The 24,000-nt window shown below is 40.2% G+C and overlaps 1 protein-coding gene across 5 annotated transcripts in view; it reads right to left on the bottom strand.

The window, feature by feature from the left end:
- Window positions 1-24,000, bottom strand: part of DENND1A (DENN domain containing 1A) — a 228,105-nt gene that overhangs the window by 21,728 nt on the left and 182,377 nt on the right. For all 5 annotated transcript variants that reach the window (XM_067308804.1, XM_067308803.1, XM_067308805.1 and 2 more), the window contains 3 exons: window positions 23,747-23,818; window positions 22,633-22,689; window positions 16,317-16,448 (listed from right to left, as the gene is read on the bottom strand). In XM_067308804.1, the coding sequence (XP_067164905.1) occupies window positions 16,317-16,448; window positions 22,633-22,689; window positions 23,747-23,818 (261 nt within the window). The remainder of the gene's footprint in view (window positions 1-16,316; window positions 16,449-22,632; window positions 22,690-23,746; window positions 23,819-24,000) is intronic.

The following is a 24,000-nucleotide window of genomic DNA, read 5'->3' as shown; positions in this document are numbered from 1 at the left end:
AACACCTCTGATTTTGTGGCAAAAGCAGTTTGAGTGGATGACAACATGTAATTTACTCTCATACTCACCTCACAAAATACAATTCTTTCAAAGCAGCGACAATCTCATGACCTACAAAGTGCCATAATAGGAAAGGCAGCTATACCTGCCTCCTTGATAAAGGTTCAATACAGGTCATGTTAAACCAAAGGTAACACTTAGATAAGCGCTCCAGACCAGACCACCCAAAATTTACTGAGGCAACATAGACACTTAAGGTGGATCCTAACCTGTTGTTCCAAGTATCCTGCAAAGTAGAATATTATAATTCTCTTTCACTAAAATCCCAAGACTTATGCTAAAGGCCTCAAACCAGCAAAGACATTTAAGAACATGAGAGCCAAAGTCAATTAAACTTTTCATAGGCTTAAAGATGAACACATGCTTATATACCCTGCTGGATCCAGGTTTAGATGCCTTGCTTAGAGCAAAGTGCGTATGGACGTAGGAAAGAAGACTAGAAGACAAAGTCACTGGCAGTTCTGAATGGAAACAGATCAGTGCATTGAGATGATCATTTTGGTCTCCCACTTTTAAAATTAGCAGTTGGCCAACTTGCGGCTTTGTAACGGCGCTGGAACTGCTGCAGTCCAGTTGCTTTTGCCTGAGCACAACTCTCTGCACACACATGGTATCTTAGGGCAAACTCTGTTAGACTAGCAATACACTGACAATTACGGGACTCTAAATAAAACCATCCTAAAGTAAAACTTTGATATCAAGCACAAGATAAAAGTTAATGCTCTTTCCGTGGCAGCTTACGTGCACATATTAGTACCTAAAGCAGAGAAGCAGAGTCCTCCAAGAGGAGAAATAGGAATTTCTCTGAATGCCTGCTAGGCCAGACAGAGATCGCATCCCCGCTCCATGTGTGCTGCGCATCTGCAGACGAAGGCTTGCAGCTGTACAGGGAAGGAAGATGAACTGGCAGTGAGAATCAGAAAAAGAAAGCCTACGCAGATGACCATTTCTCTCAAAATAAGATTCCAGACTCACATCTCAGCAGTTCTTAGGTTTTTACTAGCTTTGTCCTTGCTCTAGATTGACAGATATTTGCTCTCAACTACCTTCACACTGTGTAACGGTGCAACTCTAGTCTACCCTCTTTCACACTGTTTTCATGTTCTTGCAACTCTTCAGACTTTTCTTTCAAATCTCCCATTAAATTGTACTTTTGCATCCATTGGTTCATTCCTCCCTACTTGTGTTGTCAGGGAAGGAGACTCCAGGGTTGACATGTGGGTGTAGCCTGCACACATAGATTTGGTTCAGCTCTTTGGAGTGGGTGAGAAGAAAAGACATTCAGGATGGGGAGCTGAGGCCAGAATGACTCTATGTGATAGCTTCTCATCAGGTTTTCCAATAAAGTGAACAGGAAAACAAAGAGAACAAAGAGAGAAATGACACGGCTGCAAGTCGAGGTGGCTTCCAGTAGCCCTACTACACTGTTCCTCATCTGAGTCACAGGACTTCACTGGTGCTGCTGTGTATCTGCTCAGGCTGAAAGCACAAACTTAAAATACATATAACTTCTGTTATGTGACAAAGCATACCTATTTTCCATTATGTTTCAGAAACATAGTGGAAGAGAAGAAAAATCTGAAATTTGCACTTTTCTAGTTACTGATAAGACATTCACTTACTACCTAGCTACAAACTCTATTTGATGAAACAGGAAAACAATGCAATTCTTGTATTTTTTTAAGTTATTGTTTTTCTTCATGCCTCCTGAATATATCCTTCACTTTATTTCACTTTTATTTACCTAGAAATTGTGAACATTTCTACATTAGAGAATTCTCAAGTAGGTTATTAACGTAGGAAATTTGAGTGTTTTCCTAAAGCCATGGTTAACAATGTCTTGAACACCAACTTATTTTCCATGACTATTTTAATTCTGGGCAAATGGGTTTTTATTGATATAAGAATTACAAGTTATTACTTAACATTTTACAAAGATGTTGATGTTATCGTTTCTTCAGTATTAGTTTGTACCACTGAATGTGTGTGCTTGATTGCTTCAAACACAATACTACAGCACTGAAAGCCTCTCTGGCTTGGGAATCTGCTTTTCCTTTCCATAGCAAAGAACAGGCAAATTTCTGAGAAACACTGCAGGACTATAGCATCAATAGTATCATTTGAGGAGACAATGGTAATATTATTTCAAGCCTCTGAAAAAACTGTGATAAAGGCAGGCCCTTTAGAGAACAGGACAGAAAGACCACGCGATATGTGAGGATCACCTCCTAGCCAGATGGTCAACACACTGATTACAGTCACTGCAAAGACATGTACACTTGAACTATACTTACCCACCCACGTACTCACTTGAAGAGAAATATTTGTCTGAGAAAATGTGTGACAGGATTTGTTAATTATCTGCCACATCACTGTTTGCTAAGGCAATGGCAACATCAACTTTTAAATGCTTTTTGGGGATCTGAAAACTATCTTTTTTGTCACCCATGTTGTACCCTTTCTGGCTGAACTGTTAACGTGAACTGCAGAATATCCATATGCATGTCGGAGAGCACACAGAGGATTAAGTGCATTAGTAATTCCAGTACAGTCCGGAGGAGTTTAATAGGAATATCGTCTCATGTCATGTATTCTCCTTGCCTGTACCCAAACCAACATGCAGCCCTTATGCTGTGCAGCACTAATATTTTACTCCTATTAGTCCTAATTGACCAACAATTACAAGTCAGACCTTAAAACATCATGATGCTGGCCTAGAAATCATAACTATATATACATTTTTTTTCTTCTGGTCCCTGAGTGATTAGGGTAAGCCCACACTGCTTTTAATTTTTTTCTGGTTTCAAGAGGGTCACAATCTCTCTTCTTTAATATGAGCTGAGAGTCTCACTTAATTACTTGACACCAGGACCAAGGACTAATGAAAACAGAATTTCCCAAGGTTTATGATATACGCATGAGTTATCAACACCTACTGAGGTTACCTCAGCTTCCATTTTATTTGGGGATTGTGAAATGATATAGTTTTGTTTTTTTTTCCTGGCAATTCAGATAAGCCTTTTCTCTTTTTTAAACACCATATAATGCAAGAAACTCAAGTGTAATATCCTACCTGCAGTCATCTCTTCCCTGCATTCTTTTCCTCTTTACTAAGCTTTCTGCTGGCATCAGCACTAATTCATCCTGCTGCTCTTCCACACTTGTCCTTTCATTCACTGAACTCGCCTCGTCTCTTACTGAAATTATCACATGCCAAATCAATGCCACACAAGCTAATGTCAGTGCAGCCACAATTCACCAATGAAGCCGTAGCTACTGAAGAATCACAATCCAGACTCCTTATGGATATACCCTCAAAAAATCATAACTCAAAGTAATGTCCTTGCTACATGATTTGCTAGTGAAAGGCATGTTGGATAGCTGCTTTTTAACTATCATCTCGGTAATCAGCATCTTGAAACCCTGGCTGAGGCACAGTGACAGGGCAAATCAAGCTGGACTAAAGACAGCATAATATTTAACGATAAAAAACAGGGCAAAAAAACATTCAGTTTTACAGCTGGACATGGCTGAACTGACCTTTAATTATTGGGAGGGTTAGAAGGAAGCTTCGCTTAGGCAGCCGGTTACTATTGCAGATCTACTGCAAAGTTTCTCGTTCCTCCTCGGAACAGCTGGCACTTTGCTTTGCAAGCGGCAGGTACTGGAAGGGAGGAGCGAGGCCAAGGGCAGTCTGCAGGAGCAGCAGCCCTGACACACTCCAGCAGAAGTTTCAGCTGGTCCAGGCTGAGCTCTTTACTGTAGGAATTCAGTTAGATGGAGAAGAAAGGAAGGAGGGAAGGACAGGGAAGAAGCTTTGCTCTGTCTCTAGACCACAGGAAGATTTGTGACAAATTGCCTAAGGCTAGACCAAGCCTTGATTTGAGACATGCTAGTGCACATCTTGTGCAAGTATCATTTTAGTTCCATTAGATGAGCATGAAATTCATGCAAGTGAAAATAAAAATTACCTTATATATTCATGTGTAAGCTATGAGACTGAAGCTGAAACTCTGACTCAGATAGGTAAAGACAGTGCGACTTGCAAGCAAAAGAGCAAACAGCCATGTGAAAGCTGTCTGAAGTGCTACAGAAATAACGTTCATTTGAGGATGTTAGGTCTTGCATGTATTGCACCAAGTACCACATTTCTGAACCCCAAAGATCTGAACAGAATGACAAGGCAAAACTACACATTCACAGCAGCATGTTTTTCTCTCCACTAAACATGGTCATGGAAGGGGTATAGCTGCAATCAGTGTTGTGAATCACAGAAAAGACCAGGCAAAGGGCAGTGAGGAATAACTGACGTGGAGGTCCACCAGAAGACAATAATTATTTGCCCTTTGCCAGAGCTTCATTTTTAATGTTGATGTTAATATCTGACACCAGAATGGGATAAGCAAGTATATTTGAATTATATGAAGATCATATGAAGATCATATTTACTGAAACAGCCTTTGATTTGAAGTTAATTTGTTAATGCAGCAAAACACATTGTTTCCAAAAGGTCAGTAGGGGAAGCTGTGTTGGAATATCAACTTAATTACCTGTGTTGTAAGGATGAAAGGGTACGAAACAGCACTTGGGTACGTCGCTAAAAGCAGCTAAATTGCTATTCTAGGTATGTTCCTAAATGTATCTACTGTAGTTTTTTCTATGAAGCAGAGAAATGTCTAAATTAGCACTTTCTTACCAATAGCTGTTTATGCACATATCTTTTGTCTCTAGATATTTTCTTAATTGTTTTGCTCCAAATACTTCTGAAGCACCAAGACATGAAGCAAATTTGCAGAAAGCCAATTTTATGACTGTAGATCTGGCAGTGTTTTACTAATTATCAGACAAGTGATTTTAAGCCATGAGATGCCGGTGGGAGAAAATTCTTATGTTCACTTCTACACTGTAAAAATACTATTTAAAAAATTATACATCCCGCAGATCATCAGGTAGCTATTCTATATCCAAGGAACTTCCACATTACAGTTAGTTAATTTTTTATACTAGGGAAAACATTACAAAAAAAATCATTTTGGGTGTGTGAAGTAACAGCTGCTGAACCGAGTATTATCTCAAACTAACTGTGAATGTCTGTTGAGATACAGTAATTTTTTTTTTAAAGTGGTATTCAAAACAGAGCCTTTATCAGTAAATTAGAGGTGCTATTTCATATGCAGCAACAAGTGCAACTAGAAAAAATGGATAAAGGAAACATAACCACACAAAAACTTGTCTGTCAGCACATACAGAAGGAAGCATTTGTCCTTCTCAAAGTAGTATGGAGGGGTGTTTTTAATGATTTCCAAAGCACAGTTCTTCTACATGAATATCTTATTTTCTTAAGAAATTCAGGACCAGTTTGAAAACTGCTAGTATGTTTTACAGATAATCAGACATGGGAGAGCGCTAGATTGTCCTGAAGACATTCATGCTCAAACGTAACATGCTGCAAAGGATCTGAAGCGCTGACTTTGGAAGAATGTGTCAAACCTCAGCTGAACACTCCATAAAAAAAAAAAAGAGGGAGAAAATAACAACACTTAAAAATGTATGGTACCTAAAAAGATTCAGTACAGAAAGCAGATGGAATCTATGAGGCAGCTGTTTTATTACCCATCCAGATCCCTGCACAGCACACACTGCTTTTTGCATACTCCCATATGCACAGCTCACAAACTGGGATGACAAGAACAGTGTATGCTTTACAGCATATATTTTTAATTTACACTCTGAAATACTTCAACAGAAATCTGCTGGGTCCTGTGATAAAAAAAAATCTCCATGTTTTAAGGGATGCCTCATTCTTCACAACATATTGGTAGATTGGGAAGGTAGCATGAATCTGGCAAGCACAGCAATGTCTGTAGCTGTGCCAAGAATTTGTGAAAGGGGAGGGAGACCACCACAATTAAACCCTCTGATTAGTTTAATGAGAAAAACAGGGACTACCCCCTCAACCTTTTCTAGCCAGAAATCCTTCTCTACCCAATAGAGATAGAGAAAGTAAGAGAAGGAAATGAAAGATCAGTGCCTACGAGCTCCTGTTTTCCCTAACACAGACTAAGGGTCCGTATTTCACGAGCCTGAGTCCCATGCAGTGTCCTGAGGTACGGCCAAAGGCACGCGGGTCCATGCCAAGACCCTGGAGAGGACTTGCACTCTTTACCGAAGGGAAAGGAAGGGGGGTTCTGAAAATCTGTCTTGTCTTCTCACCTCCCTTGGCTGAGACCAACTGTCCTTTCTGATGAAGGAAGAAAGATCCTTTTTTATGGTGCATCTCGACACAGAGCACTGATAACCTTTCCTCAGTTGGCAGTGTTGATAACTTCCATCTATTAATCTCATACTGGGCAAACAATCCCAGAGTAGCTAACTTCAAAAAAAAAAAAAATATATATATATATATACACACACACACTAATATACAACAGGCCACATTTTTCTCTAAATCCAGGACTTGGAGGATACTAGCCAGATCACTCCTACAACTAAGACTGAGTGCAGGAGCGTGATCTCAGGATCATATACCTTGTCAAGAGAAATGATTCCACCAGGTTGGAGCAAATATGGTCTCATAGCTATCTCCTATAATCTGCTTGTTATGGAAGAGCACCAGGGAGGGAAAACTCCAAAAGCATGGGTTAGACTACTTCTATGGAATATTGTCATTTATAACAATGCTATTTTAAAACTATGCATTTTAAATAATAAACCCCTTGGTTGTAGAATTAAATGGCATTTTATTTCTTCTGTCTGTAATTACTGAAAAAAAAAGAAGCATTTCTAGAGTTAAATGGATATATTTTTCCATGTGTGCAGTAAGTGTTGAGCAGATAGACATTTTCAGGCCATGCCCCAAAGTAGCATGTATTCTTATATGATGCTGATGAGAGGAATATTATGTAGTAATAGCAGTTAACTTGTAATGGTATCTGTGATTTGAAGACTTGTCAAGACTTCTGATTAATTCCTAGCTCCAGTGACAGCAAAGTTCATGTACTATGCAAAAAAGCAGTACAAAATCCACAAATGCAATTTGAGTTTGTGACCTCTTATTTCTTCTACTTCACTTTCTATCTGCTCTGTGCAGTTGAAAACAAATCCTAAACTCCTCCCAGATACATATGCATTTCTTCAATTCTTCTAAGATACTGTAAAAAAAACCTGACTGTATTAAACTGATATTTTTCAATATTTTGTAGTTTGAAGATTCCTGAAATTTTCCAAAGGGGGTGACTGTCAACAGCTTCTTATTTACCTGGCACAGGTCCCAGGTGCTTGCAGACCACAGTTTGATAACCACTGTAAATTAAATTATATGTAGTGGGTATCTCTTCACACAGGAAACAGATGCCTACAAAACATGAAATATTTAAGACTAATGTGGTTCTGATCCAAAAAAAGCCTCACGCATTTTGTTCCCTGTCTTGTTTATATGCAGAAAGGTCTTAGATGACTCTAAGACTCATATTGCAAACAGCTAAATACACAAGCCAGTTTCTAACTGTCCTGTTTCTGTAGTGCAACTTGCTTCAAAAATTAATGCCTTTTGGGGAAGAGGGTAATTTGCAATGATTCACTAGCTTAAACGCATACATCAGTTTTTAGGTATCAAGGAAAAGATATCAGAGCACAACCAAAGAATTGTCTACTTATAGAATGGACTTCGAAGTAAATTTCTTCGAGATATTCACTTTTATGTAGACCACCACAGCCCATTCTACCTGCTCTCCCTGTCCTTGGGGCAACCACTGGTGACTTAATAACCATTTTTGTGTTTCATTTCCTTTGCGCCCAACCCAGATTTTCTCTGGATCCTGCAATAACAGCAGAATCCTGCATTGCCGTTATCAATGCCTCAATCCTAGAAGGATAATTCAGTGAACACACAGATATGTTCATGGTACTAAGGCAAGTTTAACACCCAGAAAATGACATAGCTCATGGCTCTACATCATGTGATATGCCTTGGCCTGAAAGCAGCATAACTTTCATTTGTACAGAAAGAGAATACAACCACAATCCCCTATTATGTTACTGCAGGATGAAAGGACCATGAAAGAAAACTCCCATAACTCATTGAACCATGGCCATTCTGGATTACTAGCAAAACAGCAAGGAGGTTTTTCAGAACTATTCACAGAGATGAAAAGGGGAAGCGTTTTGAAAGATAATCTCATTGAAAAGATGTCCAAAATTCCAAAGCACTTCTACAAAAATTAGGTATATTTTGCAGGGGCCTGTTTCCATTTCATCTGTTTCTCAACATACAAGGATGGAGAGACATGTTATAAAAAATCCTAGACCCCAGGAATATATTTATCCCCATGTGTTAAAGTCTATCCATCTACTATCTCAGCAGAGTTTAAAATCACAGCTAATAGGTTAACAACTGTTTTTCTTCTGCTTCAAATGAAGAATATCAGAAAGCTGGGGGAATATTCAACTTCCCAATTTGTACTGACTGCTCACTGCTACCTGCAATGTCTGTTTGACAGGACTGACATTTTGTACTGCTGTGAGATGGGAAAACGTGTGACATTTTTATTCATGGTGGCGTACGCCCTTGTAATGATCAGCCCTGGTCGATGTGCTTACTGCAGCAGCCCCGAGCCCTCGGAGAACAAACAAGAACCGGAGGTGCCAGCAGTTCGGCTGCCTTATTAAACACCACCAGGATTCTAACGAAGAGCAACTGCTGGAAAATCTCACTGTCAAATCCTCAAGGACATTGTCAACGTGGAGGTAACTACATATATTTTTCATTTAAAATACTGGAAAATCCAGCAATGCAATATTAAAAATAAAGAAAAGAGCCACACCATTTTGTGAGTGTATTTTTTTTTTTAAACTGGTCATTTCGTCAGCTTTACATTGGACTTACAGTAGGCCTGATACCAGCATTCAAGTCAAGGAGATCACACAACCCACATGATTTAAAATGCTGAAAAATGGGCATATCCCTTATTATCTTCTAAAGGTATTCCTCTCTAGCAAGCAGGATACTTGTATAGAAAATAAAAAATAAAAAAAAAGAGCGAGTCTCTCATTTAAGGAGTTGTATAAACAGCAGTGACTACCCGCTTTGCGCATCTCCATCATTCACTGAGGAAGTCTGCATAATTAGGATAATTTTCCTCCACACAAACATACAAAATTACATGGCTCCTGGAGGTGCAGCATGGCACGCTGCGATTGCCATACTTGATGTTAATCAGTCCAGCTCTGAAGGACAAATCCAAAAAATACCCGGCCAAACAAGTAATTGCAGTGGGGCTGGCAGCTAGGAGAACCTATCTTTCATATACTCCCTCCTTTAATCTTCTAGTTTAATCCAGGGGCCCAGAGGTCAATTCAGACAGTTCTGGCCTAACTGCATGTATCTACTTCATAAGCAATATGTAAGAGACTTCTGGATGCTGATATACGTTGATAGACTAAGCAAGTCATCCACAAGCCCCTCTGAGCTTTTCTCAAGTTGTCAATCTAGGTGATTTGGTTAGCCTTGCATGCACTGATGTATTTATTTTATATGTATGTATTATTTATAAAGCACAATCCTGCTTCTATATGCCAGCAGTGATGGACCAAGATACTCCCTACACGGTAGTTATGGGTTCCTCGACATAACAGGACTAACAAGGAAATTCTGCACAGACACGTTACAGCTGCTATTGCTTGTCACAAAGCCCTAGGAGGTTGGCTCAACCACAATATTTTCTCCATACATCCAGATCCAAGTGTTATGGCATCTGACTTGCATGTACCCAGAGCAGTAAATTTATTCTGAACGTCCCTGCTTAAAAAGTGCTTGAAATGCCAAGAGAGTTGGCAAATCCTAAAGGCCCTAGTCCAGAATGTGCGTTTTTGTGGATGAACACTTCTGCTGGACACAGGACTGGAGCAACATGATCTCACTACAAAGCCTGAACTCCTACGTAATACGAGCGACACACACACTACGTTGCTGTAGTAGCCAAGGAAGACATAGCTGTCTGGGTGCTCATTAGAAAACGCTGGCAACCGAGCGCATGAGAGGCAGTAACCTCTGGGTATGCTCTGCAGGTGGTGTACGTCTTCCTAAAGAGAGAGCCAGGTCTCACTTGTCAAATATTTACACGCATGACAAGAGTGCAAGCCTTTTAGTTAGATAATTCCTATCCCATGGATTGTCATTCCTGCAAGTCTTGCACACCACAAAGCAGAATTTCAGTCAAATGCATTATTTTCTTGCTCATCGACATTGTTTTTATTCCCCTTACTATGAACAGTGTCCCCTAAGAACTCGATAGGACATTCGAGTAGTCTCAGGCAGACATTAGATGAACAAGCACTTCTCAGCCAATACATTTTCCTTTCCTGCAAGGTGACTTCCACTGAGCAACAGTGAATTCCTGTCTGAAAGGAAGAGTTGAGGAAAGGATGAGAAGAAGAAATGAGGGAAGAAAATGTTTTCTCTGAATACAGAAGAATTTTAAAGGTTTATACTTCTACTAAACACGTAAAGAACTGAACAGATAGAGGGAGAAAATTTCACATGGTTCATCAGAAAGGAACCGTCTCGCTCATCAGCGGGGAAGAGAGGGCTGGAAGCTTGTTTTCTTAATGACGGGGTCCCTACTGTCAGAGCAGTTCAGAGCGGCAAGGAGCAGGGGAGGCCGGCTTTGCAATCGCAGCCTGCAGTTGCACGAATGTTAGAAAATGAACTTGTTTTCCCCTTTCCCCTTTGGTTTCTACCTCGGGGCCACACAATGCCTGCCGTGATCCGGGGGAATCCGCTATTGTTGCAAGGCACCTGGGTGTGAAGGGAGTCACAGGGTCCGGAGCACAGCCTTCCTCCCTTCCGCACTTGAGCTCTTCTGCACAGCGGCTAATCCCTCCCTCCGCTTGCCTCTGGCCTCACCGATCCAGTTTTGCGTTTCTGGAATGTGGCTGGCTGGCTTTCCCCCATCCTCCCCCTGACCTCTTAATACTGTTTAATCTTCTTGAAGAAGAAACCTGCCCTACAAAGCAGAGTTGCTCGTTCTGCACGTCTAGGCGCGGATCACGAACAGGAAAGATGAATGTGAGTGTATAGATCCCTCACAGCAAATGATCAAAACAGCAAATAAGCCGGCAATTTCCATTTTATGGCTTGCGAAAGTTTAGTAACAATAAGAATCAGCTTGGAAGAGAATTTTGGACAAGTCTTTTCACACTCAGATAAGTTGCTTTAGTACTATGAATATATTTTCCATTTGTTTTGTTGTTCCCAAGATTCGATTTACATTAGCCCCTAGAATACTAATTCTTCCCTGTTTGCACTGAAAATGGAATATGACTGAATCTCTTAAATAAACATGCATTTAGAAGACTCTCTTCTATTTTATTAAGCTTTACCTTTTGGCACATAAATGGAATAAATATTCTATCTGCAGACAAATAAAAACAAACCACAGAAGCGTAAACACACCTAAGCTGACAAAAGACATTCTAATTATCCTAGAAACGATTAGAGAGCAGAACAGAATTGCTGGTGTAATTTGCTTCTACTGAAATGATAAACTTCCCCCCAAAAGGATGATTTTGGCAGCTGCTCATCAGAAGTTGTTTGGAAATGTCCTACAGCAGTTGTGCCACCAGCCGGGTGAAGCCTGGGCGCAGGTGAAGATCCCAGGCGGCCAAGGAGGCTCGTGCAGAGCCGCCAGCGCGCTCCCACGGGAGCACCAGGATGAGCGGATCAGGGCTGCAGGGGTGGGCAGCAGAGTGGCCAGGAGCAGAAACCTCATTAGGAAAAAGTGGTGGAAAAAACCAAGTATCATTTGGGAAAATAAAGCGCTCCCTTTACTCCCCAAGAAGCAGGCTGCAACCCTGCCAGCTGTCGCCCCTCCGTGCACCCGCAACGCACGCGGGCAGCAGCCAGCGCGACCCCACACTGCGCCCGCTATCGCAGCAACCGCGCAAATTTAAAAATCCTATAGCATTTCTTCTCCTGGCTGTGGGACAGGGACGTTTGCACGTGTTTTATCATAGCAATGCCTGGTGCACTAGTGGCCTAGCAGTTAAGCACCGTCTTCTGGAGGGAAAAGGCTTCTAAAATACCAGATTCAGATATGAATCTGCCTTCCTCTCTTAGCAAAACTATCAGTTTATACATTTTGATTTTTTTGGTATTATCTAATGCAAAAAGGAATACATATGAGAGAACTGAGAAAGCTTACTGCTCATTAAAAGCTCAGCAAGATATTTTGGAGAGCTGCTGGTGCTATTTGAAACAGCTATACAATCACCATCATTAAAGAGAGGCCTGCATTTCCCAGATTCCTGGCTTTTTTTGGCTGTAACATATATAACATATATAAATGTCACTTATCTAAATATTTGAATGCAATATTTGAGACTTGCGTCTCTGCAGGAAACAAAAGTACCTTATCAGGATAGTTCGGTTTTGTAAAAAGAAAAAAATGCCTTGTCCTATTTCTAATTTGATTTATTGTATTTCTTTTTTATTTGTGGCATAAAGGCAACTTATAAATCAATATTTACGTTTAGGGTGAAGAGACATTAAAAGCTCCTCAAGCAACATACTTCCGAAATCGGACAGAACTGAAACGCAGACTTTAATTTATATACAGCTCAATCAGTTAATGAAAACTGCAAAGCGGAAGAGCCCTAAGGCTGCGTAACATTACACTCCGTGCAGTCCCCTTATCACCGTAGCTCGCCATCAGTAACAGCTCGGCGAGAGAAGTTGAGATCTCTAGCAGAAACACAAACTCAAGTAGCGCTAACGGAAACTCAGAATCTGAAAAATCCTATGAAAAGGCCAGGATTCAGACAGTCCTCCTTCCTTATTTTAAACATAAAAAGATGAGTTTTATGAGCAACCAAGAGAACTAGAATTTCTGCAGCCATTAGGGGAAAGCAAACAATTTTGTTAAAAAAAAATTTTTTCAGATCAAAGATGTCCAGTATCGCAACAGACCTGCAGTGTTTCAAAGTATGGGTCCTCCCAGCGTAACAGCTGTTTGTAGGCACCAGGAACGTGTTCAAAGGAGCCACAGTGACGTACAACGCAGTATCACGACTTGTAGTTGACTTTCCATTGGAGGTGACAACATGCCTTGCAAAGAAGAAACTGAAAAAGTCCAACTCCCACTATATTTTGTGTTTATTTTCCATACAGCCCAAGGATGAGAATGATAAAGCTGAGCACCCTCTCTAGAAAGCGGGCGCACGCATGGGCTGCCTGGGTAAGGTGGCAGCGGCGGTGGCCCGCGGGCAGGAGCCCGGGGACAGCTGTGGCCGGGCCGCCAAGGCCCCTATTCGAATCTGCCGTATGTCGTCTGAGGTTTTAAACAAGTTTTGGTGGGGATATAAGGCAAAAAGCAGGAAAAAAGAAAACAATCATAAGCCATTTGCAAAGGATGCTCCCTGTAGCAATTTATCTTCTGCCACAATTAACCTTACTCTCCCCCAAACAGCGAGTACTGCCCAGTACTATACGCTATTCACTTGAGTCTTGCTTGTCATTTGACAGTTGTTGCCCCTTCTCCCCCTTGGTTAAATCTTGGTTGCCTCTATGGCTCTTGCTACTTGTTGACCAACATCAGAGTCCAGCTGGAGCAGGAGGAAAGCCGTGGTCGCACCCTTCCACTCTGTTCTCCTCTTGCAGCTGCATTAAGGACACGTTAAGTCCTTATTGCCCTGCCCCGGGCTATCTGGCTAAAATCCTGTTCACCATCAAGGAGAGCTCTCCGTCTATAAACAGCTTTTCCACAATGTCTTAGTACGACAGAAATCACTATTAAAACAATTCTGTCCTAAGCAGCCTCCTAAATAACATCCAACGAACATTCACCAAGAGGAGATACAACGCTACAAAATCTCATACACGCAGGTAATTGCTGATAAATTTTTGTGAACAATCAGCTAAAGTGCTATACAAAGACATTTCAAGATATTTGCTGGCATTTTTTGTTAGCTAACAACTGCAGGTACGTAACTGTATTTAGAAAGGCTAGAAACTAACTTACTATAGGGTGAGAGATAATGAGTTAAAATTAAAGGTTGCTGCTGGCTTGCTAGCCCATCCCCCTTCAGCTAATCTGTCATGTAATGGAGAGAAGCACCCAGCGCAGGACAGCTAGCTGCCGGCTCACTTACAGCGAGCTGATTAAGAATGTTCCACCACCAGCAGACTGCAGACCTTTCCAACAAAAATAAATAGACTGTATGCAAATGTGTTTGTCACTTTGACAGCATGTCTCAATTAAAGCATCTCGCTGCTGCTGGTAGGCTCGCTCGCTGCAGCGGTATGGACGAGCCTTACTGCATTACTGATACGCGGGGCTTGACCCTAATCCACATGCATGCATTTTAAAAAAGTCTGCCTTTGCCATACACACTCGCATAATACTAGCAGGCACAGAAAGCAAGTGACAATGAGAAAAAAGCCTCTTTCATCCTCTTCAGTTTATAAGAGCTGTGAATGCACAAACAGCCCTTATTTCAGAGTTCTTGTGGCTTTTTAATTGTTCCCACCTACTGTATCCTAGACAGAGTTAAAAGTGACACTAAAATCCCTCCCTTTAATCACCAGTTAGAAGCCATCTCCTGTTTAAGCAGTAAATTTTGCTGCTTTTTTCCTCCCAAAAGCCTTAATTTATTTTTCATAGAGCTGAACACCTTTTCCTTTTGCATGAAAGTGTGATTTAATTTTCAATCTGGCATTGGGCTATCAGCAAAAAAGGACCAGTGAAAGGACAATGGCTCTAAGTGAGCTAGCCCCACAACTGCCAAGTTAGATAATTTTTTGGAATCTGACATTTGTAATGTAATGACAGTAATAAGCATTTAGCAAGCAAGTCTTTCACGGCAGCCAGTGGTTCACTAAAGCTGATGTGTGTTTCTTCTGACACAGAAAAAGTGATCATTAAAAAATTTGAAAGTGACCATTAAAAAACCTCATGAATTTAAATTCACATTTTCCCCTTAATTATATATTTCATTAATCTACCAAAATGCTTGAACTATTCATCCTTCATAAAAATCTAAAGGGAAAAACTGAAACTACATTATAGTATTATCTGGATTTCTGACTGTTTTAAATGAAATGTAACATTTTCCTGCTAGAGCTAGGTGGCTATATTTCTCCAGCAGCCCCAGTTCCTCTCAACTCTATTGGCATGGAAAATAAGCAAAAAATAAATCACTACTACAAATATTTAATTGGAATAGAATCTGTTTGAAAAAAAGCCTTCCACCACTTACATTTTGCACAATAGCCAAAGTTCCAAAATGATACAGAAACCTGAAAATAAAATGCCCTGAGCAATGATTATATCTGATGTAGTCCTGCTTAATATCTAAACAGTCAGTGCAGTGACTTGTTTCTATTAATAAATGCTCATCTAAAAATCTGGTTTGCTTCACGTTTTAATTCCCATTCCTTTTATAATGTTTTTTGTTTATAATTGTTTTAAAATCTCTTTTCCTTAGGTGAAACCATGTATTTACTTTTCTTCTCTCATGATAATACTGTAAAAAAAAAAACCACAACAAAAAAACAACCAACGCAAACCAAAATAATGTTATTTTCTGAGTCAAGCAAACACTTACTAGTGGAACACTGGCAAATTTATAGTGAGTACTGTACGTTTTTCTGTGATAATCACAACAAACGTAACATTTTCTAAATAATTAGCTCTTAAAAAAAGAAACAACCAAAATTGCTCTTTTACAAACATATCGAAAGAAACATCGTAAGAATAACTAATGTGCATAGCTCAATTGTCAATACTGAAACAGAGTACACTAATAAGCTATTAATTGATTTTTCTATCTTAGCTCACTGCTTTTAATTTTCAAAGAATGTTAAAATGCTTTAATAGCTGGATGTTTTGTGTTGACACTAATGATCTGGCTATGTAACAGAGGATATTTTAAATTATACACCCTCAGTCCTGCAGGCCATAGCATCTGTGCATGCTAAAAGAACAGGCAAAATAAGTTATAAAATTGCTCTAATGATTCCGTAATTTTTTTTCAAATTCAGTTAGAATTTATTTTCCTCAAAAAACACTGTATGAACAAAAAGGAATCAGTAAACCCCACAAAGTAATGTTTTCGAATCTCATTTATACACATACAACAACATAATTCAGCTGCAAAAAAACAAAGAAATGATTGGCAGATGCTTTACTGTGACTTTCCTCTGAACTATTTTTCTCTCTTCCGAGTCGCAGAGTTTAAAGCAAGCTAACACCAACACGTACCTGACCAAAATGTACTGTGATTGGTCTTCTATCTTCCCGCAACTTAGAGTCCTTCTTCTCAACCATGGGAGAAGGCGCTGGCCTTGGCAGAGACTCTTCCGGTGCCGCAGAGCAGCCGTTCTCCGCAATGTCCTGCACGGTGGGAAAAGGCAAAGAGCATGGCCAGAGCACCCCTGCCGAGGGGGAAGGGGCACAGAGGAGATGCTAGCGGGTAACGCTGACTAACCATTTCGATGTTAGGAAGAAGAAACAAGCACAGAAAACATAATTAGAATAAAAGATGTCATTGCGCTTTGTCAACCAAAGCTTGTGCACAACCACCCTCTCCTCCAACGGATACCCGTGTCGCGTGCAAACACCAAACACGCTCAAGAAAATGTCTGACTTAAACAGGCAAAAGCCAGGAAATATACAGGGAGAACAAGACAGAGCTCAAAATCTCATTTTAAGAGCAAAGTCAACGGGAACCCAAGAACAGGCCTGTTCTGCTTCCTGTGAAGCCAACTGAAAGCTGTAACGCCGTTTATGCGCTTCAGAGTCAGGCGCAGCAGAACAGCTACTTGCGGAAGCGGCAAGGAGAGATCAAATCCGCACCGCCGCCAACCCGGCGTTCTATCTTTGAGCCTGCGGACACCAAGCGCGCCTCTAGGAGAGCGCACAAAACACACCGCTGCCTGGCAGGATGCGTTTTTGTTCTGTTTTGCTTTTGCCATCGCTCCTCATCCTCAGAAGCGAAGTGACCCCTCAGCCTAGGTTACGTGCCTCGGCCAGGGCACGTTTGGTCTGTCTAGCAGCGGCCCGAGGAAGACAAAGGCACGCAGGCATCAGGAAAGGGAGCCGCAGAAAAGCCCGAGAAAATCTCAGCTGGGAAATCGCCTGCAACGCGGTGGGCCCCAAACCTTCAATCCCTTTGCAACAATGTCAAGGAAATAATGCTTGGTAAATACAGAGAGAAACCCGCGCGCGGGGCAGCTCTGCAAGCCCGACCCCGGGCTGGCGGCTGCCACCGCCACCGCTTTGATGCCCTGCCCTTTGACACGGCCCCGCAAGCCTCCGGCTTGCTCAGGTACAGTAATGAGACATGTAGGCTGATGGCCAATTAGAAACGGGGCTTTTGGACACCGGCTGACCTAATGTGTTTAGGTCAAATGAAACAAAAAGCTGGATGGACTTTCTAAAGGGCTTTGTGTGCTCCACACAGAGGCTGAGAGACCTTTTTAGCTCCAGCTGGCAGAGCAACGGTTCACCAACATGGGCATAAGGAGCGCTGGGAAATTAACAACTTTGGAAAGGAAACTAGAGAGAAAAACTTTTTCCTTCCCCCCACCAACTGCACAATGCTACCTTGTCTTTGAAAAATACAACAAAGTACACTGGATTAGTTACAAAGCCGCCTAAAAACAACTGGACCACAGGGAATGTAGGTTTCCCTAAAACTTGCAATACTTCTGCTCTAACCCAGCAACAAACTAGCAAGGGAACCAGACAGTTTTGCAATCACAGAACCTATGGAGGCAACACAGATGGTTCTGGAATGCAACAAATTAATAGAAACTTTATTTCCCTACTTCTACACAAGCATGGCCAGATGAAATCGGTACCAAGCTTCAGACCTGTTCTGTGCATGCCAAAAAGGGGACGGGCACATGCAAAGCAGCCTGACGTGCACTGAAGGGTGGACAGCCCCAGCCCTTCTGAGCTTTCGGAGGTCCACCTGGAGCTGCGGCTCCAAGCAAGGCGATAGATAACGGGGAATCAACGCAATGCAAAACATCTTCCATCCAGACAAAATTTGCAGAAAACCAGATGCAAAAGTCTGGAGATCAGGGGAATGGGAAAGGGAGGAGATAAAGAATACAGACAGAACAAGCCATTATGCCAAAAAAAGCTAAGCTTTTTAACGGCCATGCCAAATCCTTGCAGCTTTTACTGCTGTAGATTTGCCGTGCTTCTCAGATGATACAACTGCACACAGAAGATATTTCCCCTGTGTTTGGGTACAGACTTCCAAAGAAACTGCTGCAGATTTCAGCGGAAATCTTTTTTTTTCAATTTAATAAAATATGAGAATTACCTGATTTGATACATCAATATTGTTTCAAAATCCCAAAGAGGCCCACAAATCAACCACACCGTTTCAGTCATCAAAGCAAACTTTGCTTCACAAAAGTCTGTTTTCTACCTTCAATGAAAACATATTTGAGCCTAGTAAACAGAGAAACCTGACTTTAAATGCGCAAAATTAGGACTCCAGGTAACTTTAATATGACTAATATCAGAGTGTTTGGCACTTCTCTAACTAGAAAGCAGACAACAGTCCTTCAAAGCACCCTGTGACAGAACCGAGTCCACCCTCAGCCGTGCATGCAGCCACTCAGGCAGCGAGCAGCCCGCCTGGCCGCGCGCGACAGCTTCTCCTTGGAGCTCTAAAACGCACAAGGAGACAGGACACGGATTCTGAACTTCGGCTTTCCACAGGCATCCTGGCTAGCCAAATGTCTGCAGATAAAAGCAGTTCTTCAGCTGGACAGCCAGGCAGGACCGAAAGAGCCTCAGCGGACCCAGTGCGGACACGGCTAAAAGAGCAGCAGCGGTGCCGGGAAGCAGCGCCCCGCGGCCCGCGCCTGCCCCACGAGCCCTCCGAGGACACCGGGGGCAGGATCGACGAGCCGGGCTGCTGCCTCCCCGCTCCCCGGTGCCCATAACTCCCTCCGCAGCTCTGCTGGGGCTGCACCAGCCTGGGTCGAGGCCAGCGAGCCGCTCCGCAACGCATCCTGCAGCGTAGGTACGTCCTTCGGATCCTGCGGGTCTCCAGGAGGGGGTTTGGTGCAAGCCAGCACCGCACCCCTGCTGTAGCTCGACTGAAACAGCATCCAGAACACCCAAAATTCAGGAGTCCTCTATTCCTCCCCAAAAACAGGGGGGGGAAAAATCTCCAGAAAGGCAGAAACTTGTCAATGTTTCAGTGACCTTTTAATGAAAATAAAGTGTAATTTAAGAACATTATTAAAAATGCTCCATACTTTTTTCCCTCAAGCAAAAGGTATTTTATTGATTGGTGGAAAAAGAGAATGACAACTATCTATCACACTCCATAATTTATATAAACAGTGCTTCCCCTAATGACTGTCCCTTCAGGGGAAGTCTTTGCTAAACTGAGTTATGAATTTACTATCCCGATGCATTCTGACAGAGAGGAGAACACTTATTTATCTATTTATTTTAAAGGAGAAAATCCTAAAATTTTTAAGAATGAGTAAAATATATTTACAGATATGTAAAGTTAACCATGTAAACTGAATAGGGTTTTCTTCTGCTGAAATAGGCATTATTAATTTTTCTAGGGACACTATATAATGAACTACAAATGCTGTCTATTAGAAGCACAGGAAAAACATGTCAGAACATCTAGAGGGATTCTTTTAGTTATTTTACAAACCTCTAAATGAGATGTTTCCAGCCATACTGATAATAAAGCTCTAACAGCCCACTGATAACAGACATTAACTAGAGCCACACAGGGATCTAGTAAGTAAAATAATTTTGAATACATTAATGCCAAGTGCCCAACCATTTATAAATTGTCTTATCCAGCAGCTGTCAGTAAGTAACATTCTCCTTACTGAAAGTTGAGGATGGTACCATTCACATTCTTCCTTCTTCCTAATTCTATGCAGTTCAGCTTCAAAGGAGGCCAATAACAGAGTGACTTGACCACCATGCTCCATTTGTGAAATGGAAAAAGCTGTCTTTACAGAAAAAAAGGGGGAAAAAAGAAAAAAAATAAAAAAATAAAAAAATAAAATAAAAGAGTACTGCAGCAGATATAAAATAAAGCTACCATGCTGTATCTATTAACAATTATTTGCTATCACTCATAAGGATTCTCTGAAAACTATTTCTGTTGCTTTGAAATACTGTACCACAAATGAACAAGGGATGGAAATAGAGCCCCATTCAATCTCTACTATCATATTAAAGAAGGACCTTACACACACCACAGTGACCTCTCAACAGGTCAATCCTGCATTTCCCATTTGCAATTCAAACCCAAGACTGGAGCAGACCAAGGGCAAAATGGGCTCTTGATTATATTTAAGAGGTCATCATTGCTATGCAGAGTTGTAGGAAGCAGACCTCTAGCTTTATTGCATTTTTAAATTCTATCTTGTACAGAAGCTGCTCATATTTGGCAGTGAAAACTGGAAAAGAGATGTTTGTATTTGACTTTTCCTTACTAGTGGCCTGCATACTTTTTGTGTTAATAACAGAAAATAATATTTTAAATTGCAGTGGATAGTAAGTTCAATTTAAAGACAATCTTAAGCTATATTTAGAACATGGAAGAGTAGCACCCCAAATTTGACAAAATTATGTATTTAATTATGCCAGAATTTCAAACACAAAATAACCACATATTGCAAGAATATACCTGAAAAATACAATGTTCTCAGATGAAAATTGGTGAGGATGCACTAATGGACTTATCAACAGAGCACCACAGACATTTAGACTGAAAATAATGTTTGAGGGTTGCCAAAACAATTTTTCTTATTTTTATCACCTTAAACAGAGCAACACCTCTTTTCAGAGTTATCTTGTGACGGTGCATTCAAAAAGGAGAAAAGAATGGAGCAGAAAAAGAGCAGATTTACTGAAGGGAGGAGAGGTAGAACAGTATGTGTCAATTATTTATAGAAGTCTTAAACTCTTGTGAAAGCACATGTTTAATGATCTTACTTACAGAAATGCTAAATAATAAGGAAGGTGAAACAAAATTGGTCCATTCATTTGTAAATGTTATACGTATTTTAAAAAGAACAGTTGGTGCTTGAAGGACTAGGGAGACAACAGCAATAAAACAAAGCAACGAATGAATGAATGAGTTGAGAAGCTTCTCAATATTTTCTATAAAAATGCCATAGAATAGCATATAATTATATTAGCATTTAAAATACAGGAAAACAATTTGGTCATTTTACACAATACCAACTGCTTTAGATGCACATGAGAAGCTCACACAAAATTTCATTATTCATGAAGGTTATGTCCAGAAATAAAATATATGGAATGACAGAAAAAAAATTCTGTGTATAGGACAAATGTTTCATGTTTCTATCTAGTATTTTCATATTATACCCTAAGTGGCCACATATTAAGTAACAAATGCAATAAAATGAAATAGCATGAAAATAATCTGAAGCAACTTTATCTTTCCCAAGAATCTTTAACAATTTGCTGAAATTTGTAGTTAGAGGGCTAACAACATTTGGATTGCACACAGTTTATTTCAAAAGGTTATAACCCGGCTTTAGAATAACCCCTTTGTAGTAAAATTCTGTTGGTATGGTTAGGCAGATTTCTATTCGCGTCAAAGGAATATATTTGCAGTGTTACCTTAAGATGATGGTGTAGAAATTTAGAGGAAAAAAAATTACTGAGGTATCATACTTAAAAAAAAAAAAAAAAAAAAAAACCACACAACAACAACACACAATTAATACACAATAAATTGAAACAAAAATCTGAAAGAGAGCTTCACAGTTATATTAACAAATTAGCTACCGTGTATTCCCAGTAGACTCTTAATAGCTCCGATTCACAGAATAAACAGAGTATCTGAAATAAACCTAAAGGCAGAATTAACCATTCCTCCATACAGTATGTATCAATATGACCATGCTTCTGGCTTAAAACAAGCAATTAATATTGGATAACACACTCCTTGAACACAGTTCAGCATTCCCAGAATCTTACTGTTTACAAACAAAAAAGAGATTCAGAGAACAACAAACAGTTTGAGTATGTTTTCCTGCAAAATTCAAATTTAAAATGAAAACCGAATCTGATACAATTCCCTTGTGCCTAAACTTTACAGTAGACACTCAGGAAATGTGTAAGTCATCTGCCGAATGACAGACACTATGCTATTTTCCCTGAGATATTACTGCAGAAATAACAACCATTTGCCATTTGGCAAAAGTTCACTGCCACGACTGTAGGCAGGATCTCCCAGTTCACGTACAGCCCCGATCCCCGAGGCCCCAGCACAATGGACAGGAGAGGGACCCCTCCAAGCAGAACACTCAATTTTCTGGCTTTTGTGGGTTTAAGTCAGAGCCTTAGTGTATTTGAAGATAGTTTTTTTGTCTGTGAATATTTATAACAGTGTGAAAAATCCAGGACAGCTGGTAATGCATTTTGAAGTGTGCTAACAACACTGTATCAAACAGCTTCCTATTGATCACATAATGCTTTTTGTGGCTAAGTATTTCATACATGGTGCTTATACATTTTGAATAAAAACTTCAAGTACCTTTTGCTTCAAGCGGTTTTTCACTTCTTTTATTCCCATTTTTGCATGATCTTTTGCCTGCGTGAAAAATTAATTTAAGTTAAAATCCCCTTCTATTTCCAGCAGTGACTGTGCTTGATTTCAGTGCATCAAGATTCACCTTCTCTAGTTACTAAAAAAGGCAAGGAAAAAATTGGAACAAGAGACTGAAAACAGGTATTAAAACAAATAAAAAGCTAAAACATACATATATATATATATATGTATGTATATAACACTCAATGCTGCAGAAATTTTGTTTTTTCTGTTTTGAGGGCAGAGATATCTTTTGTCTTTTCCCCTTCCAGACCCTAGGTCTTCCCCTCTTTTACCTTTGCTTTGAGTTAGTAATCAACAGTGATAGCAAGCCCTCAAACTCCCTCCTTGCAGTACTCTGGATGCCAGTTCCGCTTAGCAGAGCTAATCTAACCCTACTCGTCTCTCAGGCTGGAGGAAGGCAGGAGGAAAAACGTGAACACTCATCTCACTGCTTGTTGTAGCATTATTTCCAATGATTTAGTTTATAAGAAATCCTCACTTGTTTCTATGTTGTTTTATCTTGCACAGTGAAATTGTATGATAATAGAGTAATATACTAGCTGGTTTTTTTTTTAACAGAACTGAAAATGTTTTCATTTAAAAAACAACTCAGTAAGTTGGGTTCTAAATAAGCAGGAATAAAAAGATCATAGGAAAAATTAACATTGACATTTAGAAAAGATGGAACAATCTGCAAAATGAGAGGATTCCCTTATTTCAATGAAACTGCAAGCACAGAAACCTCAGCTAACGATGGATTTCCAGCAGGGTAATGATGAGGCGGTAGAGCTGCTTAGTAGAGAATATAGGCACTATTTCCCAGAAATAGCTCTGATAGCACAGGTTCTCCTTTTCCTTTGCATTTCAATTGTGTTTAAATATTTGAAAATTAACTTTTTCCATTTCATTTAAATTTGAAATTTAGAGGAATGCATATCTTAAAGTACTGTTGTGAGTCCAATGAAAATGGACTTAAATCTTGAGTTTCACTTGAAAGGTTAGAACAGAATCATAATTAGACTCTTCTCTCACTAGCAAGCCAGTACTTGATACTTACAAATTTATAGACGGTCTTCATGGCAGGGTTAGCCTTGGTCTTTACTGTATTTAGAATGGCTCCACTTCCTTTCTACAATTACGATAACAATGGAATAACATTTATTAAAGCTCTTTAAAGCAAAAAGCAATCCAAAAGCCACTGTTTTTAACAACTTAAAATAACAAAGAATTAACTACGCTTATAAGGAGATCTGAATATTAAAACGGTAAATTAAAAAAAAATCCTAAGCAAAAACGTATTTAATCTTTCTC

This window comes from Apteryx mantelli, chromosome 21 (genome assembly GCF_036417845.1).
Source record: "Apteryx mantelli isolate bAptMan1 chromosome 21, bAptMan1.hap1, whole genome shotgun sequence".
NCBI classification, from domain to species: Eukaryota; Metazoa; Chordata; class Aves; order Apterygiformes; family Apterygidae; genus Apteryx; species Apteryx mantelli.
The sequence above is the reverse complement of the archived record's forward strand: the minus strand, read 5'-3'. Positions and strand labels throughout refer to the sequence as shown.